Source organism: Melozone crissalis, unplaced genomic scaffold (genome assembly GCF_028551555.1).
Source record: "Melozone crissalis strain CALT ecotype California unplaced genomic scaffold, PUWL_Pcris_2 ptg000012l_1, whole genome shotgun sequence".
Classification (NCBI taxonomy): domain Eukaryota; kingdom Metazoa; phylum Chordata; class Aves; order Passeriformes; family Passerellidae; genus Melozone; species Melozone crissalis.
Window position 1 is genome coordinate 721,658 of NW_026535790.1, and position 14,366 is coordinate 736,023.

A 14,366-nucleotide genomic window follows, 5' to 3' on the forward strand; every position below is an offset into this window, starting at 1 on the left:
GAATTTAATTGCACAGTTTGGGGCTAATTACCTGGTAGCTCGCTTCCGCCCTTGTACAGTATGCCCAATTAAACAATCATATGATCAATTAAACAATCACAAGATCTAATAATTTGCAATAATAGACCAATTTAAACGTTGACACCTTGCAATGGAGCAATCTTTTGTCTCCCTTTTGATGATGTTTGAACCCCTTCCCAGGCCCTGGCCACCCTAAAACCTCTCCTCCTCCTCCAGGGTGCTGCAGATGTAGGAGCCTGGAATGACAGCACGAGGGGCTTTGGGACAGAGACCCTGGCAGGGGACAGGCAGCACCATGCACCGAGGCACACGTGGGGCAGGCGGTGGAGCCCGCAGGGCAGGAGCAAGGCTCACCGCCCCTACAAGTTCCCTGGGAATAATTAGGGAAGGCAGCCGGATCAGCGAAACCCTAGACCCGCTGCTGCTGCTGCCAACCCGCAGCGGATTTGAGCTACGCCCCTGCTTTGGCTGGAGGAGAGCCTGGCTGGGACACAGGGCAGGATGAGGCCGCACCTCTCGGTTCCACGGCAGCCGAGAGCAGAACAGCCCCTTTGCTCTCATCCACACCGTCCCTCCGTGCTGGGGAAGGTGCTGGGGGAGAGGCGCTCACTCCGCTCCTGCCAAGAAGCAGCAGCAGCAGCAGGAGAAGCCCCCAGGGGCTGCGGGGACAAGGCCGAGGCACTGCAGCCCCATCCCGGGCAGAGCAGGAGTCAGGATGGTCAGACAAGTGTAAATCTCCTCTGAGGCCTGGCTGCCTTCCCTGCACTCCAGATTCGCTGTGACTCGGAGGGGAGGGGGTGTCCAGACAGGGGTGGCAGGGCCATGCTGCCCTCCTGCCCACCTCCCAAAGCCAATCGCTCTCCCCCTGTGCTCCAGGGGTGTCCAGACAGGGGTGGCAGGGCCATGCTGCCCTCCCCCCAAAGCCAATCGCCGTCCCCCTGCGCTCCCCAGGGAAGGAGCGTGGCTGGTGCTGCCGGGCACTCACTCGTTTCCGGCACGTCCGCTGGGGAGCAGGTGCAGAGAACCCTGTCAGGGGAACTCCCAATGGGAGGGAAAATGTACAGGAAGGGACACAGGGCACAAGGGAATTACATGTGATCCTCCAAATCCCACCACCGCTGCCGGGATTGGCGTTTTCAGGCACCGACATCCCGGGTGGAGCACCACATCCCCCCCCCCGAGCAGCCTGCGAGGTTTTCCCAGGAGAGCGCCACCCCTTCCCCGCCGAGGCCCCGATCAAAGCGAGCCCCGGGCATTATTCTGGTGCTCCGGAGAGTGCTCCTGCCGCGGCGGCCACAAAGGGAACAAGGGCTCCCGCATCACCAGCGAGTGCATCAATTACTTCCAGTGACTGCCTCGTGCTAATCCGCTTCCCCTCCTTCCCCGGGCCGGGTGTTTGGGGCCGGGCTGCCCCCAGCAGCTCGGGGGTGCGGCTGAAACCGGCAGCGGTGGAGGTGTGAGTCTGCAAGGATAAAGGTGGGGGGTCCCCGGGATTCCGGCAGTCCTGCTCCTGCCAGCCCCTCTGCCGGGATTATCCTTCACACAGCCTCTCCCAGGCCAAAAGCTGGGGGGATGCATTGGTGGGGACACGTCTCTCTTCCCTGCCCGGGACACACAGAGCATCCCATGCTGGCAGGGCAAGCTCCCTGCGGTTCATGCAGCCCCTGGGCTGTGTCAGGAGAGCCTCCCGTGCCTGCGGGCGATGATCTCCAACCAGCAGGCACGGGGCCGTGCGCTCTGCGGCACAAAGCTGGCACGGTGCCCTCTTGCCAAGCCAGCAGCTTGGCAAATCCACTGCCACTGTCCTGGCTGCGACAGCCCCCAACCTCCCTGCTTGCCAAACTCGTGCTGACCCCCTCAGCACTGCAGCACAGCGCTGTCCCCACGAACCCACAGCCACCCCACGGCCGCCGTGCTGGGGCTGTGCCCTGTGCCCGTGCCCAGACCTCGGGCAGTTCTTGCCTGCGTCGCCTGCGCGTTTCCCAGAGGCACAAATTCTACTGAAACAACAAATGATTGTCCTCACCTCCAGCTGAATGGACACATGTCCCAGCATCGTGCCATGCTGTAGGACATCAGCTTGGCCCCGTGCTGGAGCAGGCAGAGACTCCCATGCACTGGGCTGAGAAAAACCCCCATGCAGAGTGCTGGGGAGCACAGAGCCAAGAGCGGACACACCCCAACATGACCTGAAGCTGTACCAGCCCCATGGATCCATTCGCATCCCCGTTCAGGGCGCTGCGATCCCCCACCCTGCCCCTGGGCTGTCACTGAGCTGCCAAGCCCCTGCATCCACCCACTCTCCTCCTCTTCCTCCTCCCTCCCCAGCCACGTCCGACATCCACCACCACGAGCCAGCACCAGCGCTGTCTGACCACAGGACAGAGTCCGAAACCCCACAGCCCCCAGGCTGAGCAAAGGGAACTTCCCGGGCAGCCTCTCCTTTTAATTGGTGCTAATTGCTGCGTCTGTTCGTGCTGGCTGGGGAGATGTCATTGTTGAAAGGCACAGAGGGGAAGGCTCGGGGAGCTAATCCAGCTTTCAGCCGCTAAGCCCTTCGAAGGCGGGTGATGGAGAAGCTCTTTCAGGTCCCTTCAGAGAGGGCACAAAGCCCGAGAGAGGGAAGGGAGAAAGAAGGGGAGCGAATCAACAGGAAAAAACTACTTTCACACGCGGCTCGGGGAAGGGTCTTTGTGTGCGGGGCTGTCGGGGGGGTGAAGGGATGGCGCTGCGGCCCCGCCTCCCCTTCCCTCTCTCGTTTATCTTTTCAGCTTCATCTGCCAAAAGGGTGACGCAGCTGGGGGCTGGATGCTCAGAGCAAGGGACCCGCACCCCGCCCTGGACGAGATGGACAGAAAACCTGCAGATGCTACTCAAAAATGAGCCTCTTCTGGTTTAACCCCTTTTGTGCCAGCAGAGCCACCTCCACTGCTATCGCGCTGCTTTGCTGGAGGATGTGGCAGTGAGGCAGCTGCAGAGAGGGGGGCACAAGGGAGCAGCCTTGGGTCCTCCTTGTGTCCTGGGGGTTTCACACACCTGCTGAAGGCCTCCCCTGCCTGACCTGCAGCAACCCTGGCAGGGTGACAAGGGGAGGGCTTTTTCTGACCTCCAAAACTCATCTTTCTGAAACAAGTGGAAAAACACAAGGGCTGACACATTCCCACAGGGCATGAGGTGGCTTAAAGCATCAGCTCCAGCACTTGCTTTGAATCCGCTGCCTTTTTAGCCATTCTTAGAAGAAATCTGCTGTAACATGTGTATATTGAAGCGGACAGCTGGGTTCTCAACAAGACATCGATCACAAATACTAACAAGTCCTTCTGACCTCTGGCACATCCACTGAGCCTTTCAGAGGCTGATTAATGGTACAGCTCTCCCTTGTCTCCATCTTCCCGCCACCCCCTGAGACCTGGGCTCCTGTCCAGGAGGAGCAAAAGGCTGTTCCTCCCTCTCCCAGACATTCACAGGGCTCTGGCATTCCCCAGCTCCATCCCAAAGCAGGACAAAAAGCAAAATTCTCCACCAAAATCCCATAAAGATTCATGAGCAGGAGAGCCAACTAATACCCGTTTGATGTTTTGGAAATGTTTCATTTTGTGACAGTATTTTTAACTTAGAAAAACCTTTGCAAGGACAGACAAGCTAGAACCACCACACAGACTGAACATGAAGGATGAAATTTCAAACTGGGAGCCTCAACCTCTGCCAGGCTTTTCTGCCCGCTCCCTGTCCTCAAGCACATCTCACAGGGAACTGCTGCGATTGTTCCTCCAGCCCACAGACAGCTAGTTTGCTGCCCAAGGGAAAAAATCCCAGAGGGGCATCCCACACTGAGGTCTGCTGACTGGCTGGAAGACACCAGTGATTTTTGGGAGAGTTTTGGTGCTTTGGCTCATGGTGGAATCACTGCATCTCTTACAGGACAAGTGCAGCAGAGACAAGGTAGACGGCTGAGCCTTTGCCAAACCTCCAGCACAGGGGATGCTCCCCAGCATCTCTGGACAAGCACACTCCATTGCTTTGGCTCAGCACCTATCACTTCCTACCTTGATGACCTGTTTTAGCATTTCAGCCCCAGAAAAGAGAAATGTTTAAAACGCCTTACCCAGACACTCGTTGGCCTCACGGGCAGTAGCGCGCTGCCAGGGCCGGTCATAGTGGAAAGGCTTGCAGCGGTCGCACTCGGGCCCCTCTGTGTTGTGCTTGCAGTCGCACACCAGCTTCTGCTCCTTGTCCTTGACGCAGCGCGCCGCGTGCCCGTTGCACTTGCAGCGGCCGCCGACCTGCAGCTCCCCCACCGCGTAGTAGTAGGGCGTGGAGCCCGTGGCGCCCTCCTCCTCGCCCGCGTCCCGGCTGCTGCCCAGCTCACGGAAGAGGTGCGGGCGGCTGAAGACCACGCGGATGTCGGTGGCCGTCACCCAGTCCTGGAGCACGGGGCTGCTGTCGAAGTCTTGGGCCGAGGGTCGCCCGTCGAGGGTGCTGAAGGCAATGAGCCCCCCGGTGAGCGGGTAGAGGTCGGTGAGGCCGTCGGTGCACAGGGCCTCCTGCTCGTTCTGCTTGGTCACCGTGGCTTTGCTGGGCTTGCCGTAGATCTTACGGCACTGGGACGAGTAGTACTGGTAGGGCACCCACGTCTTGCCGTAGTCCATGGACTTGAGGATGGCGGTGGACTCGGGCCGGGGCGAGCAGAACTGGAGGCTGACGTAGACCACCTCAAACTTCTTGCCGAGGGAGAGGGTGAGGGTGACGTTCTGGGGCGAGTGGTGGAGGGTTTCCGAGCGCCAGCAGGTCATGTTGGAGGCGGTGTTGAGGTCGGTCAGGTAGGAGGGCGGGTGCGCTCGGCGCGGGTCCGAGGCGTTGCAGTGCCGTGTCGGGGGCCGCCCGCACGTGCTGGAAGCTTGAACCTCCTTCCCGAAGGCAGCGTTGACAAACTCAGGGATGCAGCGTCGAGGAGCGCCGCTCTCATCATAGCAGGGGTCTGGGGGGGTCTGCTGGGCCACGAAGGGGTTCACTGTCTGGGACAGGCCCAGCATGGCAGTGGTGAGGAGCAGGCGCAGGAGCTGCAGGACCTCCATCCTTCTGGGGAGAGGGAAGTGGCTCCTCCCTGAAGGAAGAAGAAGAGTGTGTGGTATCAGCACTGTCATGGCCACAGCACCACCCGTATTGAGAGGGCTGGTAAGGGATGGAAAACTCCCCCATGTCTGGTCTGTCACCTGTACCCATCTTCCCACCCTGTATCCACTGATGCAGTATCCTGGGAGCGGGGCAGGAAGACAATTACTTCACGTTACCTCATCCACACCAATCCCTCACTGTCCATCAGCAGGACTGAAATACCATGGAAATGGGAAAAGGGCCTGAGCTTTGGGTGCAAGGGGTTGAAATTGGGGTACAGCCCTTCCCTGGCCTCTTAGAAACTGTCCTGTAGTGACAGGAATGTTCCTGTCTGCCAGCAGCCCTGGATGTCACACAGTTCAGAGACTCTGTTACTGCATGGCTGACAAGGGCTGGTGGTAGGGGAGATCTTTCAGATGCAACAGGAGCTGTAAATCCCAAGTTATCCATCTGTGGCACAAAATAGCTCCTGACAGAGCAGGACAAACAGACAGCAACAAAAACACTTTGAAGGCATATTGTGCAAGAGGCAGGAGCTCCTTGGGATGAAGATCTGGAGCTCCTGAACACACCACTACTTTCTTTGCTTGCTATGGGCACAGTGGCTTCTCCAAGCCAGGGGCCAGATCCTCTTCATATTCCTCTGCCATACTACCCAGCAGCAAAGGAAGTAATTCTGGCCTCACCCCCAAGAAGCCCAGCTCTGGGTCTGTTTGTTGACTGGGAGAATGCCCAGGACCAAATGCAGGACCTGGCTGGGCCCCTCTCTCAGCAGCTGAGCACAGGGCCAGGGAGCTTAGTGGCTCCCAGGGGATGTGGCCCATCTCCTGAGTTATTGGCTTGAAGAGTAGAAGAGCTCTGGAGGTCACGTTCCCTCCTGCTGGCTCTGAATGCAGGAAGGACCTTCCACACAATGCAGATTGGCCATGTCCTGTTCTTGCCATGGCAGACCCCTGAGCCTCCTGGATGGGGGGGTGGCATCAGCCCTGCCATCCCATGGGCTGTGCTGTGCCAAAGCCAAGTCCTCCAGCCCCAACCAGCCCAATGCCATGACCAGGCAGGAGGAGGGGGTCCCTTGACCATCCCCTCTCCCACTAGTAAATCTTTACAGGATGACTTGTGGTTCTCTCTGGGGAACAAAGTTCTGCATGACCCAGCTCAGTATCCCCAGCTCCAGCCTCCACCTACAGCCCCAGGGCCACTCCTGCCTGTCCAGCTGCCACTTCTGGCCAAAGGAGGCTCCAAGGAAGAGCCCATTTCAATGATGCAGGACCTTTTCTTGGTTTGTAATTCCATTTTGCAAAGAAAAAGGAGCCATGACTGTGGAAGAAAACAGCCTCTCCAGGCTGCCAAACCACTAATGAGGGGAAGCTCCTCCCTGCCCAGCCACGCTCAGCCCAGCAGCCACTGCCTGTGCCTACCAAGGGAGCAATGGGCACAGGGGTCTCAGCCCATCCTGGGATATCCTCCCCAAGGAAAAACCTGCCCCTGCCACTTCCGTGCTGTTTCCTCATTGCTTAATCCTCTGCTGATGGAAAAAAGAGATGTGAAAAATTGGCAGCTCCCTTGGTGGTCCCTGCATCACCTCAGCAGCACAGTTCCAGCTTTACCACAATGCTGCAGAGGACATGTTTTTGGGGACATGCCAGCCCGTGGCTTGGTGTCTTGGCTGCCAGCAAGACAAAGGATACTGTCCCTGGAGTACCCAGAGCATTGAGAACACACTGTTTGAGGAGTGTGGCTGCAAGATTAGAGACGGCAGAGATGTAGCAGCCACCACTGCACAGGAGGTGCCATGCCATGAGCACCAGGCAGTGAGGAGCATTCCCCCACTGCAGGCAGCCTACAGAGCCCTGTTGGGACTCCTGGCCCCACTGCAGGCAGCTGCCCCTGGGCAGGAGATGAAGCTATGGCTGCTGCCAGACCCTGCATCTGCTTGTTGAGCAAAGGCTGCAGCTGGTGAAACCCCAACACAATCCTGACAGGATGATCCCCAGCCCCTGCCTGGTGCTGAGCAGAGCACAGTGGGCACAAGGCCCTGCCAGCCCCTTGGCAGAGCCCAGCTCCTGAATTCTCACCCAGTAAAGGGGCTGCTGATGGACCCCCTCAATGCCTGGCAAGACCTGGCCGTGCACGTACCCACAGAAGCCAGCACAGCACCTTCAGCCCTGCCAGCCCTCTCCCCCTCCAACTGCATGTCCCACAGAGGGCACACAGTCAGGTGCTGCAGCCATCACCTCCCATCCCACCACCCACAGGGCAGCACTAGCAGGGACACAACCCTGTGGGAAAACCTCTGCACCACGAGGAGAGAGGAGAAACCCCCAGGGGTCCTCAGCAGCTGCATCCATCCGCTCCAGGGAGAATCAGGATGTATGGAACAAGGCATCTACTAAACCCTGCCAACTAAGAGTCTCCTCCACCTCCTCTCTGCTATGTGGCAGCAAGGTGACAGGAGTAGGGACATGCTTAAGCAAAGGTCTTTTAATTTCCTCTCTGGTGAGACACAAAGGTGTGGGGAAACGCTTGCCCAGGGGAAAGGGACAGCATTCTGGTAGCCAGGGGAGAGGCCACAGGTGAAGCTGTTATGAGCACTGGAGCAGCAGGTCTAGACCCAGAGCTAGGTTACGACTGGTTTAGGCATGCACGGGGCCATGAGCATCTCTTGCTCATCCTCCCTGCCCCAGTGGGGAGCTTTGTCCCTCCTGCCAGTCTTACCAAAACCTGAGGTTCGGTGTCAGAGCTTTGGTGGCTCTGCTGCCGGGGAGCAGCCATCGGGGAGCCAGCAGTGGCTCAGCAGCACATCAGCGCTGCGGAGGCAGGGCAGGAGTGGAAATCATTATCATCCGCAGGACCACACACAGGCACGCACGCTCCGTGCTCAGCTCACCCCATTATCCCCCTGAAAGAGAGCTGGGGCCAGTGGTCTCCGTGGGCCTCACCTCCGTATTGGAGAGGAGGGCAAGCTGCAATCTGCTCCCTTTCATGCATATTCAACATGACCCTGGACTGCCGGCAAGCTGCCAGAGAGGCCTGGGGGTGGGTATTTCTCTCCCTGGTCCCCATCTGCACCCGCCCCCCCCCTTCTACTTCCCATTTTTGCTGCCCCTGGTTCAGGCCAAATGGAGACGCTGCTGACTAAGCAGAAAGAATTGGGATGACCCCTGGGTGCCGAATCGAGCCCAGCACGTTCCTGGAACCGGCATCAGGAGGGACATGGGCAATGGAGCCCCTTTCCCAGGGACAGCATCCCAAAGGAGTCCCCAGCGAGGCTCTCGGTGGCGGCCAGCTCCCTGCCACCAGCAGCAGCCATGGCCCGGGGCAATGCGGGCTCACCCTTCCCGAGGAAGCGGCTGTCCTCCAGCTCCTCCCCAGAAGCGGCTGCATTTTTGAGGTGGGCGATTTCCTCACTCCTCCACCCCGGGAATGCTAACAGCCGTGCGGCTTGGAAGGAAGTCATGCTGCCAGAGCGCTTCAGAAGTGCTTTAAAAAAAAATGAGCTTCCACATCCAACACCTCCACGCCCCTTCTCTCTACAACCACACACTTCCCAGAGCGATCAGCAGTGTTTCCCTGACTTGTGGGAGACTTGTCAGGACAATGCTCCAGGCCACTGTGGGCTTCTTTTCCATCGTCTTTGCAGGAGGCAGTGCCACTGAGGGTGATCCTGGGTGCAGATGCATGCCTGGAGCTCTAGATCTCCCGATGCTGAGCTGTGGGGTAGGTGCTTAGTCCCCAAAACAGAAGGATGAGGCAAGTGTAGCAAGTGAGGCAGGGCAAGGAGAGCAAACTTCCCACAATGTGGATGCTGCTGCCTACAGCAGGCCCAGGATCACCACCTGGCAGTCCAGGGCCACAACAACTTTGCTGAAGTAATTACAGGATTAGGTAGAACAACAGAGGGCAGGGAGGGAAGCAGGTTAACCAGATTTGATCCCAGGACCTTTGCAGCACAGGAGCAGCCCTCTCTAATTAAGGTGGAGGGGAGGGCACGAGTGGTGCTCTGCTGTCGGAAAAATGTGGTCTTAGAGGGCAGGTGATGGCTAAAGCTGAGCAGCCAGCACTGCCCTGGAAAGGGATGGGAGAGCCCCAAGGAATGACAGGGGAATGGTGCTGCACTCCTGCCAGGGACCTGTGCTGCTCCCCATGTTGACGCCCCTGCACCGATGCTGCTGCCATGCTGCAGCCCACTGCATTTCTCCTCCAGATCAGGACAGCACAGTGCGTGGGGGAATTGCATCACTTGAGGAAAAGACGTGGCCTCACTTGGAACTGGTTGAGATGGGAATGACTGGTCCCCATGAGGTGCTGCATCAGACTGTGCACAGAGAGAAGGTCCTGGGTGCAGCATGGGGCAGGGATAGAGCCACCCACACATATGAGGCACAAACACACACAGCAAAATCCAGGATCAGGAGGCAGAGATTCCTGGGCAAGGACCAAAGGACCTGAGTACTTGAGGGGGTCCAACAACTAAGATTCTTGGGTAAGACTGATCCAAGAGGACTGCTCGTTCCTGAGCTGTGTCATCCCCAGTAAAGCCCACCAGCATCTCAGATGTCCTCTGTGAAGGAAGCCACTGGGAGGATGGGACAGGACCCAAAGTAGAAGAGAAATGATGTGCTCAGAGAAGCTGAACCAGGCACAAATGACCAGAGCATGTCCCTTAACCAGGGTGTATCTGCTGCTACAACCTGCACATTTCCACCTTGTTACAGGCCCTTTGTAACGAGAGCATCTGCACCCCCTTGCCCCATGTGCTGTGGGAGCCACCCTGTGCAGTTCTGCCCCAGCCCATGAACAAGATCCATCCTGGGGGTCTGCCAGGGTCCCTGGATACCCAGTCCCTCTCCCACCATGCCGATGCCAGCTTTGGGAAGCTTAATTCTTCCAGCCAACAAACAGAATCAGGCCCAAACTCTGCTCCGGCCGTGGATAAATCATTCCATGTGTTTCTGGGATATAAAAACACAACTGAGAAGTATTTAAAGTGAAAGGAAAAACTCCATGGAGCCAAGGTACTGGTCCGGCTCAGCTTTCCAGAGGGAGGGAGTGTGCGCTGGGAGAAGCTGGAGGGATGCAGTGTGGCTGGGAGTGCTAATCGCCTTCCCAGCCGCTAATGGAGCAACTGGTGCCCACTTGGGACACGGCTAATGGCACAAAGGAGATGCCTCACTTTCCTTTACAAGCTCCCTCATCCCTCCTGATATTTAAGCATCAGAAGCTTCTGAGTGCTTATGGCCCCACATCCGCAGGGCTGCCCGCTCCGCGCAGCCCCTCGGGCACAGCTCAGGGGGGCAATCACGCAGCAGCATCTTCCTGCAGCAGGCCCTGCAGGTGATGGATATTGCAATGCACTCTTGGCAGGTCGGAGCCAGAATTACACAAGCCATACGATACCCCGGCGGTGCCAGGAGACGCGGACAAATTACACTGCACACAGGAAAGGATGGGCCAGATTCTGACCTCAGTGCTTTGGCATCGGCCCGAAGTAACTCCATTCACATCGGGCCAAACCAAGACGTAAGCAGCTCCATTCAAATTTACACTGGCATACCTGTGGTCAGGATCTGGCCTGGCTTGAATTAGTTGCAGCCTGATGTTACAAAAGGCAGCAACAGAGCCTAGATTTCCAAGGTTATCGAAAACAATCAAAAAATAAAAGAAAAAAGAAATCCGCCATAAAACAAACAGTCCCCAGGCTCCTTAGCTATGTGCACAGAGCTGTCAAGTGCGGGACGCTCGGACACATCCCTGCTCACCAGTTTCAGTGACTCATAAGCTATGCTGACCACAGCAAGGAGGGACCAACGCCCAGCATAGGTGTCCTGCCGGCTCCCCCATGCCCACTCTGCTCACCACTGGCCCCTGGATAGAGGTGGTCCTGCTCTGGGCAGAGGAGGTTTCAACTCAGTATCAGCCATATGATGGAGCCTGGATCCATTTTGCTGCAATGCTCCTTGCATCCCCAGCTAGTGCAAGCTGGAGCTCTCCCCCTAAAGTTCCCAATGCAACAGCAGCTTAAGGAGGCATTTGAAGCCCTTGATCTTGCAGGACAAGCAATCACTGCCTGGATGCATTTGGACTCAATAGTCCTTGTGGGTCCCTTCCAACTCAGGGTATTCCATGTTTTTTTCTACCCCATTTATTAACCTCTACTACATCTTGACCAGTTAAGTTTTTTTTACCCAACTCTAACCCCACTGCAGCCTCTCGAACCCCATTGCACATTCCTACCACAGTGTTTGGCTCTACTGAGTGGTCTCAGCAACATCCCTCAAGGTGCAGAGGGTTTTCCCAGCGGATGCAAGTTCCCAGTGGAACTCAGAGTTCCAGTCCAGAAGTCCTCATTGCTTCCACTCCTTTCCACTCCATATGAGAATAAAGTGATCTGGTTTCCATAACATCCCTCATTGCATTTTCACAACATGCCGGGCACAGATGTTGAAAATAGTCTGGATGAATATTTAAAATGGTATTCAGAAATGACAACATTTGGCCAGCCTTGAAAGATCTCTCACATTGGGCAGAGGATGGCTCACAACAACGGGCTGGAAACACACTGCACTTTGACATCTAATTTTTTTCTACCCCCTCTCTGACTATTGGTACGATATTTCATGCCCCTGGTGTCCCACAGTCTGTTATTGCTTGAGTGCCAGCCAAGCCTGCAGCATTAGGAGGAAGCTGTCGTGTACGTTTTTAAACATCACAGGGCAAAGTGGAATATGGAAAATCTGTCGCGTTTCCATACCGAGCACAAGTGTCCTGCGCAGGCTCAGGGAGGGGCTCCAAGGGGCACAAAATAATTGCTTCCTTATGGGGCAGGGCCTGGCTAACCAGGGTGGGGGAACAGGAGGCAGAGGTGCTGCTCAACACCCTCGAGATGCTGGGCTGCTTCCTTGCTGAAGACATCTCAGCACACCCCCCAAGGTGTGCACTGATGCTCACCTCCTTCTTCAGGGCTGGGGAAACCCCCTCTCAGAGTCACACCTCTGCCAGCAGCCAGCCAAGGTGGGCCCTCCATTCCATCCAACCCAGACTGAAAACTACTGTTCTGATGGTCAGAGAGTGGTGGAAATGCTCCTCAGCCTGGAGGCCTAGCAGCTTGCATTTCTGGTGAGCATTTTGTGCTCAGCTGCATCCCTAGGCCAGGCTTCTCTCTGCCACAGCCTGCAGACACACATCAGCTCCTTCCCAGCCTGGCATTACACCTGCCCTCTTCTCTGCAGGGACCTACCTTTCTTCCACTCACAGATAGAAGAGGAAGGCATGTTGGGACCCTTTCAGCCCACCCTGCTCTTGGACTGCTAGATCTCCTGTCCCCTCATCAGCCCTCTCCAAACAGGTGTCAGAGCAGCACAGCAGCTCCCTCTGTTTTGTAAATGGGATATTGCAGAAACACAGAAAAAAGTTGCCCTCCATCCATCCATCCAAACACCTTGGAGGCTGTTTCCAGCACACGGCCAAAGCCCCATCCCTCTCCACGGGTTACAGAGAGCTCTAGCCTCTCCCAACTCTGAGAGAGAGGCAACAGCAAACCTGGCCGGGGAAGAAGGGTCTGTGGCATTTCCAGTCATGCAGGATGTGCGCATCCATGTCTGCACTCAGTTTTTTGTCAGCCTGGCTACTGGTCCAACACAAACGGCATGGATGGAGGTGGGGATGCTCAGCCTGGCTTACATCCCATATGTTCATGGGATGAGCTCCCTGAGACAGAAGTATTCATGCCCAAGTGCTGCCTAGATGAGCATCAAGCCAGCAGGACCCAGCACTGCCAGAGCAGCTCGTGCTCCTGCCCTTCCTCAGCCGCCCTGCTTGGTGACACAGCAGACTGCCAAGCACCACGTCCCCATCACACCAGTCAGCCCTCATCCCAAGAAAGGTATTTCCACCCACCCACTCTCCAGTGGGCCAGGGAAACTGCAGGATAGCGTTTTGAGGAAATGAGGTTTCAGCAGCTCCAAGAGAGGAAAGCAAAAGCAAACCCACCAAATGCAGCCCAGCTTCGGTTCCCGTGAAGCTTCTCGCTCCCACATTCACTGGCCAGAACTCTCACCCCAGCTGTGGTTCAAGGGTCAGGTGCTCGGAGCGCCGAGGGTCTCGCCCAGTCTGGCTCCAGAACTGCCGTGGAGCAGAGCACACCCCACGGGAGCCGTTTCCGAAGGGAGCCGGCCCAGTCCGCAGGGGAGTCCCGGGGCAGCCGCGCTCGGAAGGGAGCAGCGATGGACCCGGCCTGGCACGGTGACAGGAGCGGTGCCGCCCGCCCAGGTGGCTTTGTGCCGGCGGAGCGGGGCCCGCGGTGGGAGCGGCGGGCAGGGGACCACGTGCGAGCCTCGTGCCCGGTCAGCCGGGGCTGGCACCGCGGGCTCGGCCTGGCGGGGCTCCCGCCGCTGCCCGCGCCGCAGCTCACGGAGCGGGGCCGGGGCTGCGACACTGCGGGCTCCCTGCAGCGCCGAGAACAGCCGGGCCGGCTCTGCGGGGCGGCGGCGGCAGCGAGCCGGGCCGGGCCGGGCCGGGCCAGAGTGCGGAGCGGCGGCGGCGGCCGGAGCTGCCCGGGGACGGGAGCGGGGCTCGGCGGCTCGGGGAGGTCCCGTTCTCGGCGGTGAAAGGATGGAAAGGGAAATAAAGGGAGGGTGAGTGCGGGGGGAGAAGGAGGAATAAAAGGCAACGAGGGAGGGAGCGGTGGGGAGGAGAGCGGGAGCCCGGAGCGCTGGGAAGTTGGGAGCGCAGCTTACCGCGGCCAGGCAGGTAGCGGGGCCGGTCTGGGCGACAGGTCCTGGAGCGGCGGCGAGAGGAGCCGGGGCCGCGGCGGGGCGGACGGCGGGCAGGGGTAGCTCCTTCCCGGTGCTGGCCGCAGCACGAAGAAAGGGAAAAAAGTGAAGAAAAGGGTATGTGGGGGAAAAAGCAATGATAACAAATTTCCAGGGAATCGTGCGTTGGGGACGAAATAAGGCGAAATAGTGGAAAGCGGGAGCGCTGCTCCCGGCGGTGCGGGCGGGTCCCAGCGCCGTGCCCGCAGCCGGCCGCGCTCCCGCCCGCTCCACCGTACCGCCCGCGGCTGCTTCGGCTGCGGGAGGGAGGGGGGAAGCGGCAGGGGAGGGCGAAAAAGGAGAGGAAGGGAAAAGAAAAAACACCCCTTAAAAAAAAATAAAAACGAAAAGAAAAGCAAGAATTGGAGAAACTGAGCCCCGACCGCCGCCTGGACGTGGAGTAAAAAGACTCCAATA

General features: G+C 58.0%; 1 protein-coding gene across 1 annotated transcript in view; it reads right to left on the reverse strand.

The window, feature by feature from the left end:
• Nucleotides 1–14,047, reverse strand: part of NTN3 (netrin 3) — a 31,269-nt gene extending 17,222 nt beyond the window's left edge. The window contains exons 1-2 of the mRNA XM_054271242.1: nucleotides 13,875–14,047; nucleotides 4,127–5,125 (exon numbers count right to left, since the gene is read on the reverse strand). Of these exons, the coding sequence (XP_054127217.1) occupies nucleotides 4,127–5,096 (970 nt within the window). The 5' untranslated portion in view covers nucleotides 5,097–5,125; nucleotides 13,875–14,047. The remainder of the gene's footprint in view (nucleotides 1–4,126; nucleotides 5,126–13,874) is intronic.
• Between the last annotated feature and the right edge of the window lie 319 nt (nucleotides 14,048–14,366).